The sequence below is a fragment of the Podarcis raffonei genome, chromosome 1, assembly GCF_027172205.1.
Source record: "Podarcis raffonei isolate rPodRaf1 chromosome 1, rPodRaf1.pri, whole genome shotgun sequence".
Lineage (NCBI taxonomy): Eukaryota > Metazoa > Chordata > Lepidosauria > Squamata > Lacertidae > Podarcis > Podarcis raffonei.
In genome coordinates, this window is record NC_070602.1 from 123454999 (window position 1) to 123469266 (window position 14268).

General features: G+C 45.9%; 1 protein-coding gene across 1 annotated transcript in view; it reads left to right on the top strand.

Moving 5' to 3' along the window:
• TMEFF2 (transmembrane protein with EGF like and two follistatin like domains 2) overlaps positions 1-14268 on the top strand; it is a 253882-nt gene that overhangs the window by 151263 nt on the left and 88351 nt on the right. The window contains exon 5 of the mRNA XM_053360539.1: positions 14036-14132. Within this exon, the coding sequence (XP_053216514.1) occupies positions 14036-14132 (97 nt within the window). The remainder of the gene's footprint in view (positions 1-14035; positions 14133-14268) is intronic.

The window sequence follows — 14268 nt, forward strand, 5'->3', positions numbered from 1 at the left end:
TCAGACACGGGGAGTAAAAAACCAAAAACAAAACTTGATTTAAATGTGAAAACCATCAAAGGTCTCCCGATTTGTTGCATCGGGAAACCACGAAACTGTTTACAGCGATGCTCTTTGAAAGTCCCTCTGTAAGGAAGCCATTTCCCTTTTAAAATAAAATTAAAATAAGAGTAGAGATGTGAGAGTTTCCAGCACACACTGCTCTGCTCCTTTCTCTTGTGCATTTTATGAGAAGGAGCTCTTGGCAAATTTAGATCAACATGTTTATTTGGAGGGGCGGGCTGGCAGCTATTAAATTCTGTCACTAATTGGCACTGTTTACACTAAATGTAAATGTGAAAAGTTGGCATCACCTAGGTTTGTTGCTTCATGCAAGACACTGTAGCATTGAGTTTACGGCTTTGTTTTGTTTTTGCCCTACACTTAACAGCATCTGCATGTAGGAGGAATGGTAGACTCGTAAGACTGATCAATATGTGTGCATGAAATGCCTTTTTCAAAGTGGGGCAGAATCCAGGAAGGGCAGCTTAAGGAGGAAAGCCACCAGCCTGACTGATTCTGAAATTGTTTACTTGCCAAATTTACTTCCTGCATTGCAGAACCCTTGGGATCCCTTCCAGGTCTACGATTCTATGAAATTTTGCATTTTCCAAAGGTCACTCGCTTGGATGCTGGATAGAGAGAGGACTGATAATCACACATCAGTGACCCTATTCTGGGACCCTTAAATTGTATCTGTGGAGTAGGTGGATACCCTCTCTGTTCCTAAACTTCCCGTGTTAGCTCAATATTGAAAGGTCCGAAAGCAGGAAGGAGGGAGAATATTATAAATGTCTTTGTTACAATGCTCAGTGATGGACCTTGGGATCTCAAATTTAAGCAGTGTATTGTGTGGCGCCATAATTCAGCTCCCCTTCCACAGTTCTTGAGCTCTATTCTCCATGCTTGTTGTAACTGAATTAGTCACGCCCCCACCCCAAATCTGCCCCTGCAATCATCCCCATGATCAGAAACCCAGGGGTAGGGCTTCCCAGTCATACCTAGTGATGACAGTGATCATGACAAAGGTAAGGGATTGTAGGGCAATTGTAAATACCGTATTTTTCCAAGTATAAGACAATGCTTTTTGCTTTAAAAAATAGGCAAAAATTGGGTGTCTTCTTATACACAGATAGTGAATGCGGGGGGGGCATGTGATTAATGGAAGCAGCAAGCAGGAGACTGGCAGCAGCGATTGAGTGGGTGATTGGCTGCGGCTGCAGCAATTGGGCAGGCAATTGGCTATGCCGAGGCGGGCAGGCAATTGGCAGCTGTGGCAAGTGGGTGCAGTGGCGTAGCGTGGGTTGTCAGCACCCGGGGCAAGGCAAGTAATTTGCGCCCCCTAACCCGTGGATTTTAGCACTCGAGTGCGAACGCGCCCCCCCAGATGTTGCGGCCGGTGCGGCCGGCCCCCCTGCACCCCCCACGCTACGCCACTGGGGCTGGGGGTGAGCGAAGGAGCCAAGGACCCCCCCCAAAGGCTCAGCAGGAATTTATTAAATTTATTATTTGCGGAGCCCCCGCGGGCCGAGGCAGCCGAAGCCCCCTCCCCTTGGGCACCTCCCCGCCCCCTCCTCTCCTTGGGCTGTAGGTGGAGCCCGCGCTCCGAGGCGCTCCAGATCCGGGCTTGGCGAGTGCCTCTCCTCCTCCCGGCCGGGTCCGGGGGCTTCCAGCCGCGCTCCGTCCTTGCCCCCCCCCCCCGGCTGAGACTTGCGCTGAGAGCCGGAGCCAGCGGCGCCCCCTTCCGCCGGGAGACCCTCGCCCACCCGCCGGCTTCCTCTCGGAGGGTTTTGGGGAGCGCAGGGCGCGGCAAGGCCCCTCGGAGCTCTCCTCCCTCCCAGTCGGTAGAAGCAGCCGCCGCCTGTGGCTGGGCCGATGGGATGGCGGTGGCGGCGGGGTGCGGAGGCTGCCCGTGCCCGGCCAGGCGTCGGTGGCAGCGTCGGCGCTGCTGCAGCGGCTGCTCCTCCTGTGAGCAGTGAGTGGAGCGCAGCCGCAGCGGCGGCGGGGGGCACGCGCGCTAGGGCGCAAGGCTGGCGGTGGCGGCGGGGAGCCCGGCGGAGGAAGGAACTTGTCCCTTCCCTCTGGACTCGCGCCCCCCCCCAGATGTTGCGCCCGGTGCGGCCGGCACCCCTGGCACCCCCCACGCTACACCACTGAGTTGGTGGGTGGGCTGTTGGTGGCAGCGAGTGGGCAGACAATTGGTGGCTGGAGCGTGGTGTGCGATTGGCAGTGGCTGTGGCAAGCGATTGGCAGTGGTGGGCAGGCAGCTGAGCTATTGGCAGAAGTGACCTTCCCCATCCCCCCCAAATGTTAAACAACTTAATTTCTTAATTTGGGGTTTAAAAAGGGGGTTGTCTTATACATCGGGACATCTTATACACACAAAAAATATGGTAATCAAGGCTTTCTTCATCTGGAACTCACCAGAACTTAGTTCTGGCCCTGATTAGGTGGGTGCTATTGCCATTCTAAGAGGATGAGGGATAGCACTTCTTATAAATATAAATAAATTATAAATAGCACTTCTTATAAGATTAAGATAAGGTTTGGACCTTCCAGTTCAATGTGGAAATATTGGGGTGGATGAGGCACAGCTGAGATGTGTGGTCCTGTAGCCCCTCCACAGACAGAATCACCCTATTCAGATGCTCTTAAATTCTATTTATCTATCTATATCTATCATCTCTACCTTGGGGGAGGGAATATTGCTACAAGATCAGCTTGTACAATGGGGGAGTGAGTCTTATTTATTTGAAGATTAATAGCCCACTTTTGTTCACTTCACACAAGCTCTCAATGCTGCTACGATATTAAAACATCCAAGCAAATAATTAAAAACCAAATCAGCTGTGTTATCACAGCAGCAGAAATAATCGAACAAGCCCAACTGTATGCTATTACACTTTGAGATCAGGAGCTGGTCTATAAAGTCTTGACAGCCCCATCTAAATGGACCCAGAATCTCAAGCAATGTGTTCCATACAGGTGGGGCTGTGATGGAGGGAGGGAGAGACCTCTAATTATTTCCAAATAAATCTGGCCTCTGAAAGAGACAATACCTGCAGCAGAAATAGGTTGCAAGGCCACAGTGATCTGAGAGATTCAAGCTGCAGTAACACACTTCCGTTGCTGCCAGTGGAGTGTTGCGGAAATGCAGCAATGTTAGATTTCCATTGGACTTCCCTACAGGAATTGGGATCAGTTGTGTCTCATAGGAAACATAGAAAGATGCCTTGTATTAAGTCACACTTTAGACCCATCCAGCTCAGTATTCTCTACACTGATTTGCAGTGATTCTTCATGGTTTCAGGCTGGTTTCTCTTCCAGGCCTACCGGGAGATAGCAGGGCTTGAATCTGGGATCCTCTACACACAAACTCTTACGACTGAGCTCTCCTCTCCTCCTACAAGAAGAAACTAACCCATGTTTGTTGTAGTTTAGTCGTTTAGTTGTGTCCGACTCTTCGTGACCCCATGGACCAGAGCACGCCAGGCACTCCTGTCTTCCACTGCCTCCCACAGTTTGGTCAGACTCATGCTGGTAGCTTCGAGAACACTATCCAACCATCTCGTCCTCTGTTGTCCCCTTCTCCTTGTGCCCTCCATTTTTCCCAACATCAGGGTCTTTTCCAGGGAGTCTTCTCTTCTCATGAGGTGGCCAAAGTACTGGAGCCTCAGCTTCACGATCTGTCCAACCCATATACATGCTTCAAAAATGCAAATTCAATCACACATCTGAACAGGGGACAGGTCTCCTTTTAACTTGATTGTCTATGTATGGGAAGTTGGAATGAAGGCAATAGACCGTCCAAGTGTCCCTAATTTCCAGGGATAGTCCCAGATTTACAGAAGCTGTCCCAGTTTCTGATTTGATCCCAGAATGTCCCACTTTTCCTTAGGACGTTCCTACTTTCATCGGAGAAAGGTTGGAGGGTATGGAGTTATGTGACCTCCGAGCCAAGGAGATAACTAACTATACCACCTTCAGAAGACATCTGAAAGCAACCCTGTATAGGGGAAGGTTTTTTTTTTAAAAAAAGTTAAATGTTTTACAGTGGTACCTCTGGTTGCAAACGGGATCCATTCCGGAGCCCCGTTCGCAACATGAGCAGAATGCAACCCACGTCTGCGCGTGTGTGGGTCGCGATTCACTGCTTCTGCACATGCGTGTGACGTCATTTTGAGTGTCTGTGCATGCGCAAGTGGTGAAACCCAGAAGTAACCTGTTCCGTTACTTCCGGGTCGCCGCGGGACGCAACCTGAAAAGATTTAACCCAAAGAGTCTTTAACCCGAGGTATGACTGTATTATGTTTTTATGTTATTATGTTGGAAGCCGCCCAGAGTTGCTGTAGCAACTCAGTCAGATGCGTGAGCTATAAATAGTAAAATTATTATTATTATCATCATGGAATGGGATGTCCCTATTTTCGTTGGAGAAATGTTGGAGTCAACCAACCATGCCCTGGGCTCCCCCAACCTCTCTCAAAGCCAATTAAAACTAATAAATGAATAGAAAGAGAACGTACCCACATGATGCTAACACAAAAACCTCACACATACTCTTTGTAAAAGAATGAAAATTTACTAACCCACTCTCTTCCTCTCCCCCTTCTCCTCAACCTTATACTGATTACAACATTAATGTCTCACATAGAATATAACCAGTGCTTTTTTCTGGGGGTATGCAGGGGTATGCATGCCCCTAAACATTTTGTGAATCTCTGTACTTTTGTCCATTTACTGTATTTATTTTTCCCAATTTGAACTATAAAATTGTGTCGCTGCTCACCCTAGTAATAGGGTTGTCAAATTTGCAGATGACACAACCGTGATTGGGCTCATCCCTGAAAGGGAGGGTGAAACGGATTATAGAGATGAGGTGGAGCGGCTGACAGAGTGGTGCAGAGCTAACAACTTGCTCATAAATACAAGGAAGACAAAGGAGCTTGTGGTGGACTTCAGGAGACAGAAGAGCAATATCCAGCCACTTTTGATTGATGGGGTCTGTGTGGAGAAGGTAACAACGTTCAGATTTTTGGGCATTGAATTACAAGAGGATCTGTCCTGGAGGGTCAACACAAGGGGGCTTGTGAAGAAGGCGCAGCAGAGACTGTACTTTTTGAGAATTCTAAGGAAAAACCATCTTCCGCAGAAACTGCTGCTTGCCTTCTATCACTGTGCCATTGAGAGCGTGCTCACTTATGGTTTATGTATGTGGTACGGAAGCTGTACTACCCAGGACAGGATGGGGTTGTGCAGAGTTGTTAAGGCACCAGAGAGCATTGTTGGCTGCCCACTCTCCACCTTAGAGCAGATTTATGCCACAAGGTGCCATAGGAAGGCACTGGACATAGTAAAAGATCCATCGCATCCTGGTCACTGTCTCTTCGAGCTCCTGCCGTTGGGACGGAGATACAGGACGATGAAGACAAGAACGAGCCGTCTTAAGAACAGCTTCTTCTCCAGAGTGATCTCGGCCCTGAATGGGAAGCCTGGACTTTGAAAGTCATCTAATCTTCCTTGCTGTACTATACTGTATTGTTTTAATTAGTGTTTTTATGGAGCAGTCAAGTAATTTTGTTGTCCCTGAGAGGGGGCAATGACAATAAAGATATTAATATTATTATTATTATTATTATTATTATTATTATTATTATTATTAAAATGGTGATTTACTTGAGTCTAAATGAGAGTACCCCTAAACAATTTTTTTAGAAAAAAGCACTGAATAGAACTGACCTATAGAAAGGACTTTATGATCTGAAAACAGAGACATTGTATGTACTTTTGCAGCCCAATAATCTTTAATAAGAACAATTTTCAAAGAGCAAAGTGTCTTGGAAGAGGGAAACTAATGTGCATGCGTTGTCTGTCACTGAAGGTAAGGGATTCGCTTACGAAAACTGAATAGTTGCCAACTCCCTCTGACTCAATCGCACACTGTTCCAATAACATTTGAATGACAGCTTCCTGCAGGACTGGGCAGGTCATGTGGGAGGGCTCCTACGACAGAAGCAGAACCATGTAATCAGAGGGGAATGGCAAGCAGGTCTGCAGCCTATGAAGCACCAGGCAAGAAAAGGATGCTTGCGGCATAAAATCAGGGCTCTTGCATATTATCCCCTTGCTTTTGCATTGCACAGACCCCCATGCGTCGCTTGCATCTTCGAAAGTCTTGAAGTTATAATACTCACTTATATCACTGCCATCCATGCTGAGGCCTTGATTGAAAGCTTGTCGGTATCAAGGAGAATGTTTCAGGAGCTCCCATCGACGGCTTTTGATCAGGGCTCAAGTTGGCACTGGAAATTGTGGTTAATTTCCTTTTGTGTAAGCTTGCGTGGGATATAGGTAATTTTCCCTTTGCTGAACGAGAAGCCTGTGCGCAGCCAGTAGAACCAAGCTATGTCACACGGGGCATTTGTGGCCGGTACAGCTGAGGAGCGTTTTTCTTTTCATCTTTCCTGTAATGTTATTTTGAGCCTTTGCCAGAGATCTGAAAGGATAGTTGCTCCTGCAACAACCCCTCGTTTCACACCCATTCATTTTTCTCACTTTGCGGCTTTCAACCAAGCTAATGCTCTCGCGGAGAGGGGGCTACGAAAAGACTTATCGATTGAGTGCCAAGTCACTTTCGGCATTTGAGCGTCTCTCCGGCTTGTGTGCTGGCCAAGATGGGTTTTTTAAAAAAATAAATCACTTTCTAAGAAGGTGTTTGGGGTATTCGCTCTTGTGCATTTTGCAGATACCACTGGCCTCTCTCCCCATGTATTTCTTAGCGGCCTTTCACTCTCCTGTCCTTTTGACCCACTTCCTTCTGCTAATGTGAAAGCCCACAGTGGGATATCTCTGCGCGAAGCTCAACTCACCCCGTGTTTTTGTCTCGCTGTGTTAGTTGCCAACATCCGGCTGCCCTCGACACTTCTCCCTCTCTCTCACAATTTTTAGCACAGCTTTCTTCAGCCAGATGTGTACTGGGGAAGAAGGGGCTGGCATTGCAGAAGCATCTTTCACTTAGTTTCTGCTTACCTGAGAGCACTCAGATTTCAGTCCAAGCTGAAGTGGTTATTTAGCCACTTCCTCAAGAGATTGTCCCTCTCTTCCCCAAACAGATAGGTCTCCGCAATTTTATTTTGTTATCTGATTTGTTGATACCCCACCCTGCAAAGAAATTGCCCTTACCTGGCAGGAACGGGAATGCAACCATAGAACTAAAGTAAGAAATTATCGGCGAAATTTGTGATGTCAAATGCCATGTCAAATGTAGCTCACCAGCTATGTACCAGGAGTTAGGTGAATCTGTTAATTTAAGTGCCTCTCAATTTGATATCCTCCGCCATCTTCAGTTTGTTTCTCCACATTTCTACGTAATTTCATGATTCTCCACATTTCTACGTAATTTCATGATTTTTTTAAAAAGTGTCTTCATGAAAATTCATCAGCATTTTAGTCAAATTTCTCCTAATTTCTCCTTCACATTTCTCCTAATTTCTCCTTCACATTTTTGCAAAGACATTTATCCTATTAGGATGCAGTTCTACTATGCCATTTCCCGTAATATATGTGATTTTAAAATATGTTACAGTGGTACCTTGGATTAAGTACTTAATTCGTTCCGGAGGTCCGTACTTAATCTGAAACTGTTCTTAACCTGAAGCACCACTTTAGCTAATGGGGCCTCCTCCTGCTGCTGTGCCGCCGGAGCACGATTTCTGTTCTCATCCTGAAGCAAAGTTCTTAACCCGAGGTACTATTTCTGGGTTAGCAGAGTCTGTAACCTGAAGTGTATGTAACCTGAAACATATGCAACCTGAGGTACCACTGTACTTGGCTGGATAATTGTGTGCCCAGGTGTAACAGCGCAAAGGCTGTCCGGGGCAGCCCCATGAAAGAATAAGACATTTGACACCAGTACTTGGGTTGACATAGGCCACAACTTTATTGATCACAGATGTAAGCAGACTTTGGTGAAAGCATTGGGTTAGAATTCTTGTCTCTGTCAATGACTCTCCCGGCTCACTAAGCCCTGTTACCTCTTTAGCTTCCAACACCTCCTCTTCCCCATCTTCTTCCTCTTCTTCTTCTTCCCGTTCAACATTCCCTGGGCTCTGAGTCTTCTTCCCTTTGTGGTTACCAGCTGGTTCCCCCCCCCCCGTTCCTCTGCGTCCAACCAATCCCAGACAGACCAGAGGTAAAGTAGGCAAAGCAACATATTCACATGTTAAGGTAAAGGGACCCCTGACGTGACCGAATCTGGGGTTGCGGCACTCCTCTTGCTTTATTAGCCGAGGGAGCTGGCATACAGCTTCCGGGTCATGTGGCCAGCATGACTAAGCCGCTTCTGGCGAACCAGAGCAGCGCACGGAAATGGCATTTACCTTCCCGCCGGAGTGGTACCTATTTATCTACTTGCCCTTTGACATGCTTTCGAACTGCTAGGTTGGCAGGAGCAGGGACCGAGCAACGGGAGCTCACCCCTTCGCGGGGATTCGAACCTCTGACCTTCTGATCGGCAAGCCCTAGGCTCTGTGGTTTAGACCACAGCACCACCCGCGTCCCTTTCATCCACATGTTACCTGTATACAATAGGCTATTTTCCACACATGCTCACATCCTCCTCTCTAGCCTCCATCCCAGAAACCAGGAGGCATTATCAGACTTCAAGCATACCTTCCAGCCAGGCCCACTGAAGGAGAGTGAAAAGCAGGCCAAGTGGGGGGGGGGTATGGTTTAGGGAGAGTCCTGGGGTCCACAGAGAGAGAGAGGTCTGGGTGCCCACATCTGTGTGCCCTTGTGTGTGTGTGTGATTTCTTGTTGCTGGTTTTAGTTTTATTCATTTCCTGTTTTAACCACTAGGCCATTGTTGCTGTTACGTTGTGCCTTTTTATTTGTAAGCCGCTTTGTGCAACTCCCTTGTGGAGGGGGTAAAAGCAGGATATAAATATTTTCGATAAATAGGTAAATGATTGCATGTCACTAGAGTCCATGCTTTGCCTACAGAATCTTGCAGGCTTCCAGTTGGCCAATGTGAAAACAGGATGTTGGACAAGGGGGGTCTTTGGCCGGAGCCAGCTGGCATTTTGCTAACATCTTGAAAATAATCACAGATAGGGTTTTCTGAATGCTGCGCGAAATGCTTCCCAATGCATTTTTTTATTATTATTATTCTCTGAAGACTCGTGGAAGGTTTCTTGGAGGTATGTGCAAAATGGTGCAAAACCTAAAGGCCAGGGAGGGAGATGACAGCCCTCGGGTCACCTTAGAAAATGAACATCTTACACACTGAAAGCTTAAATAGCAGCAGGAAATAAGGAGAAAATAACTCTTTCTAGGTTGTCTGGTTTTATCAGGGCACTCATCTGCACAGTGGGGTGGGAAGAGAATTCACTTTAAACAAATTTTATCGCCAGGCAACACCGCTGTTGAGACCAATGGCAGAAAAAATAAATAAAAGGAAGGAGACTGCTGTTTTAATTTAATGCTGGGGAATAATGCCTGGGTAGTTCAGTTCTCCCAGCCCAGTTACTTTCCTTGTTCACCAATGGCAACTGCAATGAAAGGACTACCGGCTCATTTCTAATAAAAAATGAAGGGAGGATGCTCTGCTTATGCGTTGAACTTGCTGTCTGCAAAAGGTTCACTTACTATTCACAATGTAAACCATCCCTGGATGCTGAGTGTTTGGAATACAGATTTAAAACGCTGCTCTTCTTCTTGAAAACATATGTTGTCTGTGGGAAAAGCATACCTGCTAACACTGGAACATTATAAAAGGATACACTGAAGCTGCGGGCATTTAGCTGGGGGAAGAGAGACCAAAGACAATCCTGTTAAATTAAATATAAATACATGGAAAGTGTTGTTTTTTTCCAGAGGGACTTAAAAGCAGAGAGAGGAATTTTGCTAAAAATGAAGGAGCTTGTTTTCCAGAACTTGGACAATCTGGCAGGTTTACAAAGGCTTAATTATTGAGCTATGTGATGTGTGGCCCTTCTCGTGGAGCTTTTTTTTTAAAAAAAAAAGTTTTATGGATAGTTGTTAAATTCATTTTGCAACCTGAAGGTGAAGGGCAGTTATCCTAGCATATAAACTGTTTCCAGTCATAGTGGGCAGTGGCTGTACAGAGCAGCCTTTCAGTGTGTGTGTGTGTGTGTGTGTGTGTGTGTGTGTGTGTGTGTGTTCTTTATTAAAAATAAAATGTACATAATTACAAGTGTACCGAGGAAGATAAGACACCGAGAGAGAGAGAGAGAGAGAGAGAGAGAGAGAGAGAAAGAAAGAAAGAAAGAAAGAAAGAAAGAAAGAAAGAAAGAAGAGTTTGGATTTGATATCCCGCCTTTCACTCCCTTTAAGGAGTCTCAAAGCGGCTAACATTCCCCTTTCCCTTCCTCCCCCACAACAAACACTCTGTGAGGTGAGTGGGGCTGAGAGACTTCAAAGAAGTGTGACTGGCCCAAGGTCACCCAGCAGCTGCATGTGGAGGAGCGGAGACGCGAACCCAGTTCACCAGATTACGAGAGTACCGCTCTTAACCACTACACCACAGAAAGAAAGAAAGAAAGAAAGAAAGAAAGAAAGAAAGAAAGAAAGAAAGAAAGAAAGAAAGAAAGAAAGACACATATCCAGGTAGAAAACAAAACAGAACAAAACAAAAGAAAAAGAAATTTGATACATTACGAAAAACGGGGAAAATGTAATTGCAGCTATTGTTATTTCTAGTCATAGTGGACACTGACTGGACAGAGCAAATGTTGTCATTTGGCTGAGCTGTGTCAGGTGCTTTTCAAACATCAACACAGTGAACAGCCATTGGAGGACCCCGTGCCAGATCTGTGCCCTGAGAAATACCAATTGGCCTCGACAGCCTACAGGATAGAAGTGCAGAACATGGTTTTGGCAATATGAATCATGAGTGGGGATTGAAGAACGGGGGGAATGGATTCAGTTCACAGTTAAAGGTGAATCTTCGTAATCTACATGAACGTGAACTGAAACACAGCTAGCCTCCAATTTCCCACATCTCAGAATTTTGCAGTGCAGTGCTCCAGCCCAGCAGTGGGCATATGCTACGCATCTACTAGGGCATAGTGTGCATAGAAATACACATACCCATGAAAATAATGCACAAATGTTCATTATCTTAGAAGAATTGTGCTGCAAAATGTGTGTATTAGGCAAAAATTGCATATGCAATCCTTTTCAAAATCCGCCAGCATTTTAGAGTTCATTTGTTCTAATATACACACAGTCTCTTTCTCTTTATAGCGTCTCGCATCCATCTTTGTATATACGCCTCTCCAAGTTCTCCCCATTGCTTTCTGTTGCTTCTTTACATAACAGTTACTGAATTTAGGATTAGAAAAATGAAAAACGGAGAGAAGCCAAGATTAGCAGATTCATTTGTCCTTAACTATAGGCAGTTCATTGGGGGGGGGGAGAGAAAGAGGTTGCCCTACACTTCCACTCACTCCTTAAAGCACCCATCTCATAAAGATAATGGCTGCTATATTCTTTCAGTGTTCTCTGCTATGGTGGACATCAACTGCCTGCCTTGCCTCAGAGGCATCTTGTAAAGATGTTAAAGTTTTGCAACTGCTACACCTACCTGAGAAGCGGGTCGGGACCTGGGAGTTTGCGTGCAGGGGAATAAACCTCCTCTTCCCTCCTCTTCCATGTCTAACTGAGCTGCTCCATCGGTCACATGGAATTCAAAGAAGATGGGAAGCTGATCACATCACAAGCCGTCTCTGATCTGACAATTTCGCCCTAAGGGAAACTTTGTGTTTCTTTTCATTGTGATGGGCTGCATATGTGGGCACGAATATTTTCTTTCTCGCAAGCGAAGCCAATTAATTTTCTTTTTTATGTTCCAAAGCTCCTCCATGGAGCCGCTTTGGGGACTGAGTGCAGCTCTCTGTTGAGTCATACCAAACAAGAACCCACAGCTTGTGTTAAACTCCGCTGACAAAAAGTGCCCTGTAGTTTTCAGTGTGAACCAGTCCTTAGACTGTTGTTTTAGGAACACAGGAAGTTGCTTTATGCTGATCAGACCATTGGTCTGTCTAGTTCAGTATTTCCCTTACTGACAGGCAGAATATCAGGATATCAACCCTACTTGGAGCTGTCAAGTGTTGAACCTGGGACTTTTTACATTGGACAGCACTGAACTCTCCCTTCCTCTGCCAATCAGTGTGGTGTAGTGGTTAAGAGCGGTAGACTCATAATTTGGGGAACTGGGTTCACTTCCCTGCTCCTCCACATGCAGCTGCTGGGTGACCTTGGGCCAGTCACACTTCTCTGAAGTCTCTCAGCCCCACTCACCTCATAGAGTGTTTGTTGTGGGGGAGGAAGGGAAAGGAGAATGTTAGCTGCTTTGAGACTCCTTAGGGTAGTGATAAAGCGGGATATCAAATCCAAACTCTTCTTCCAAATCCATTACACACTTTGGCTGAAGCTACACACAGGGTGATTGTTTCATCCTTACTTTAAAAAGAAAAAGAGCCATTCTTAAGCAGAGTACTAGCAGAGGGTAGCAGGTGCTACTTCACCCTTTCCTTTCTGCCTGTTTCCCATTCAAAATACCGGTAGCTCTCTCTCCCAGCTGTCTTTCTTCCCATTTCTTCATTCCTAAAGATGGGGTAGCGGCTGGGAGAGGGGCAATTTAGAACAGAAGACCGCCAAAGCAAAAGGGCTTTAAGCAACAGTTCCCAACATTTGCCACTACAGCAGCAACCAAGGCTGATTGTGTTTTTTTTAAAAAAATATAAGTTGGGGAAAATGCACAAATTCACCCTTTGCTGCCTAAGTTCCCCGCTAACCATCTCATTGCAATATTGCTTCCCTTGCCTCACAAAACCTCCCAAATTGGTACAACAATCACATTGGTGTTCTGAACAAGTGCATGGTGGGAAAAGAGCAGGCGCCACTACCACCCACCCAGCACACATGCCAGCGCATGTCTACAACATGCCTACACATATATGTGATTGGAAACAGTGCGCCATTGGAAACTTTGCAAAGACATGATTCCCAAGAATGGGGAGAAATTCCTGCACTTATGTGACCAACCGGTCATCGACACATTGCAGATGTGTCCTGGAACATGTGCAGCAGGAGACACATCCTATTAGGTTACATCTGCACCATACATTTAAGCCACTCTTGCACCACAGTTGTGGCTCCCCCTTCCCATGAAAGAAAGAACCCTAGGAACTGTAGATTATTAAGGGTTCTGCCCCTCATAGAGCTAAAATTCCCTGCAACCTTAAACCAACTACAGCTCCCATGATTCTTTGGGGTAATTCATGACTGTAAAAGTGGTACAGTGGTACCTCTGGTTACATACTTAATTCTTTCCGGAGGTCCGTTCTTAACCTGAAACTGTTCTTAACCTGAAGCACTACTTTAGCTAATGGGGCCTCCCGCTGTTGCCACGCCACCGCCGCACGATTTGTGTTCTCATCCTGGAGCAAAGTTCTTAACCTGAGGTACTATTTCTGGGTTAGCGGAGTCTGTAACCTGAAGCGTATGTAACCTGAAGTGTATGTAACCCAAGGTACCACTGTATAAGAGTGCTTTAAACTCTTATGTGAGTGAGTGGTTTGAGTGTGACCTTAGTGTATTCATTCAATACAGAGTCCCAAACTGCAGAAAGGTTGTAGCTGAGTGGAAGAGCAGCTGCCTTGCATGCCGAAGAGCCCAGGTTCAATCCCCGCCATCTCCAGGCAAGGGTGGGGATGCTTTCAGTACCTTGGAGAGCTCCTACCAATCAGTTGTGGACAACACTAAACTAGATGAACCAACAGCTTGATTCAGTGTATGTTAATTTTCTATGCTCTTTCTGTGTTCCTAATCTAAACGTTTGAGAGTCGACATAGTCATTCGCACATATAAACTATACACAAGTAGATGGGATGTTTTCTTTATTGTTGCTGATTTTGTGACAGATTTTGGACTGGGAAACTGACGCATTTCTTCTTGATTTCTTCTTTCACAGGCAGTGAAGGTTCTGGAGAAACCATTCAAAAGGAAACATCCACCTGCGACATTTGCCAATTCGGGGCAGAGTGCGATGAAGATGCAGAGGATGTTTGGTATGGTAACATGCATTCATTGTTGATTTATTTGTCTTGAAAAGCTTGATTTCCCCTCATAATTCTTTTTCTTCCAAATTCCTCTCCTTGAAACATAGCTAAGGTTGTACTGTTTCAGTTGTGGTGAAAAACTCAA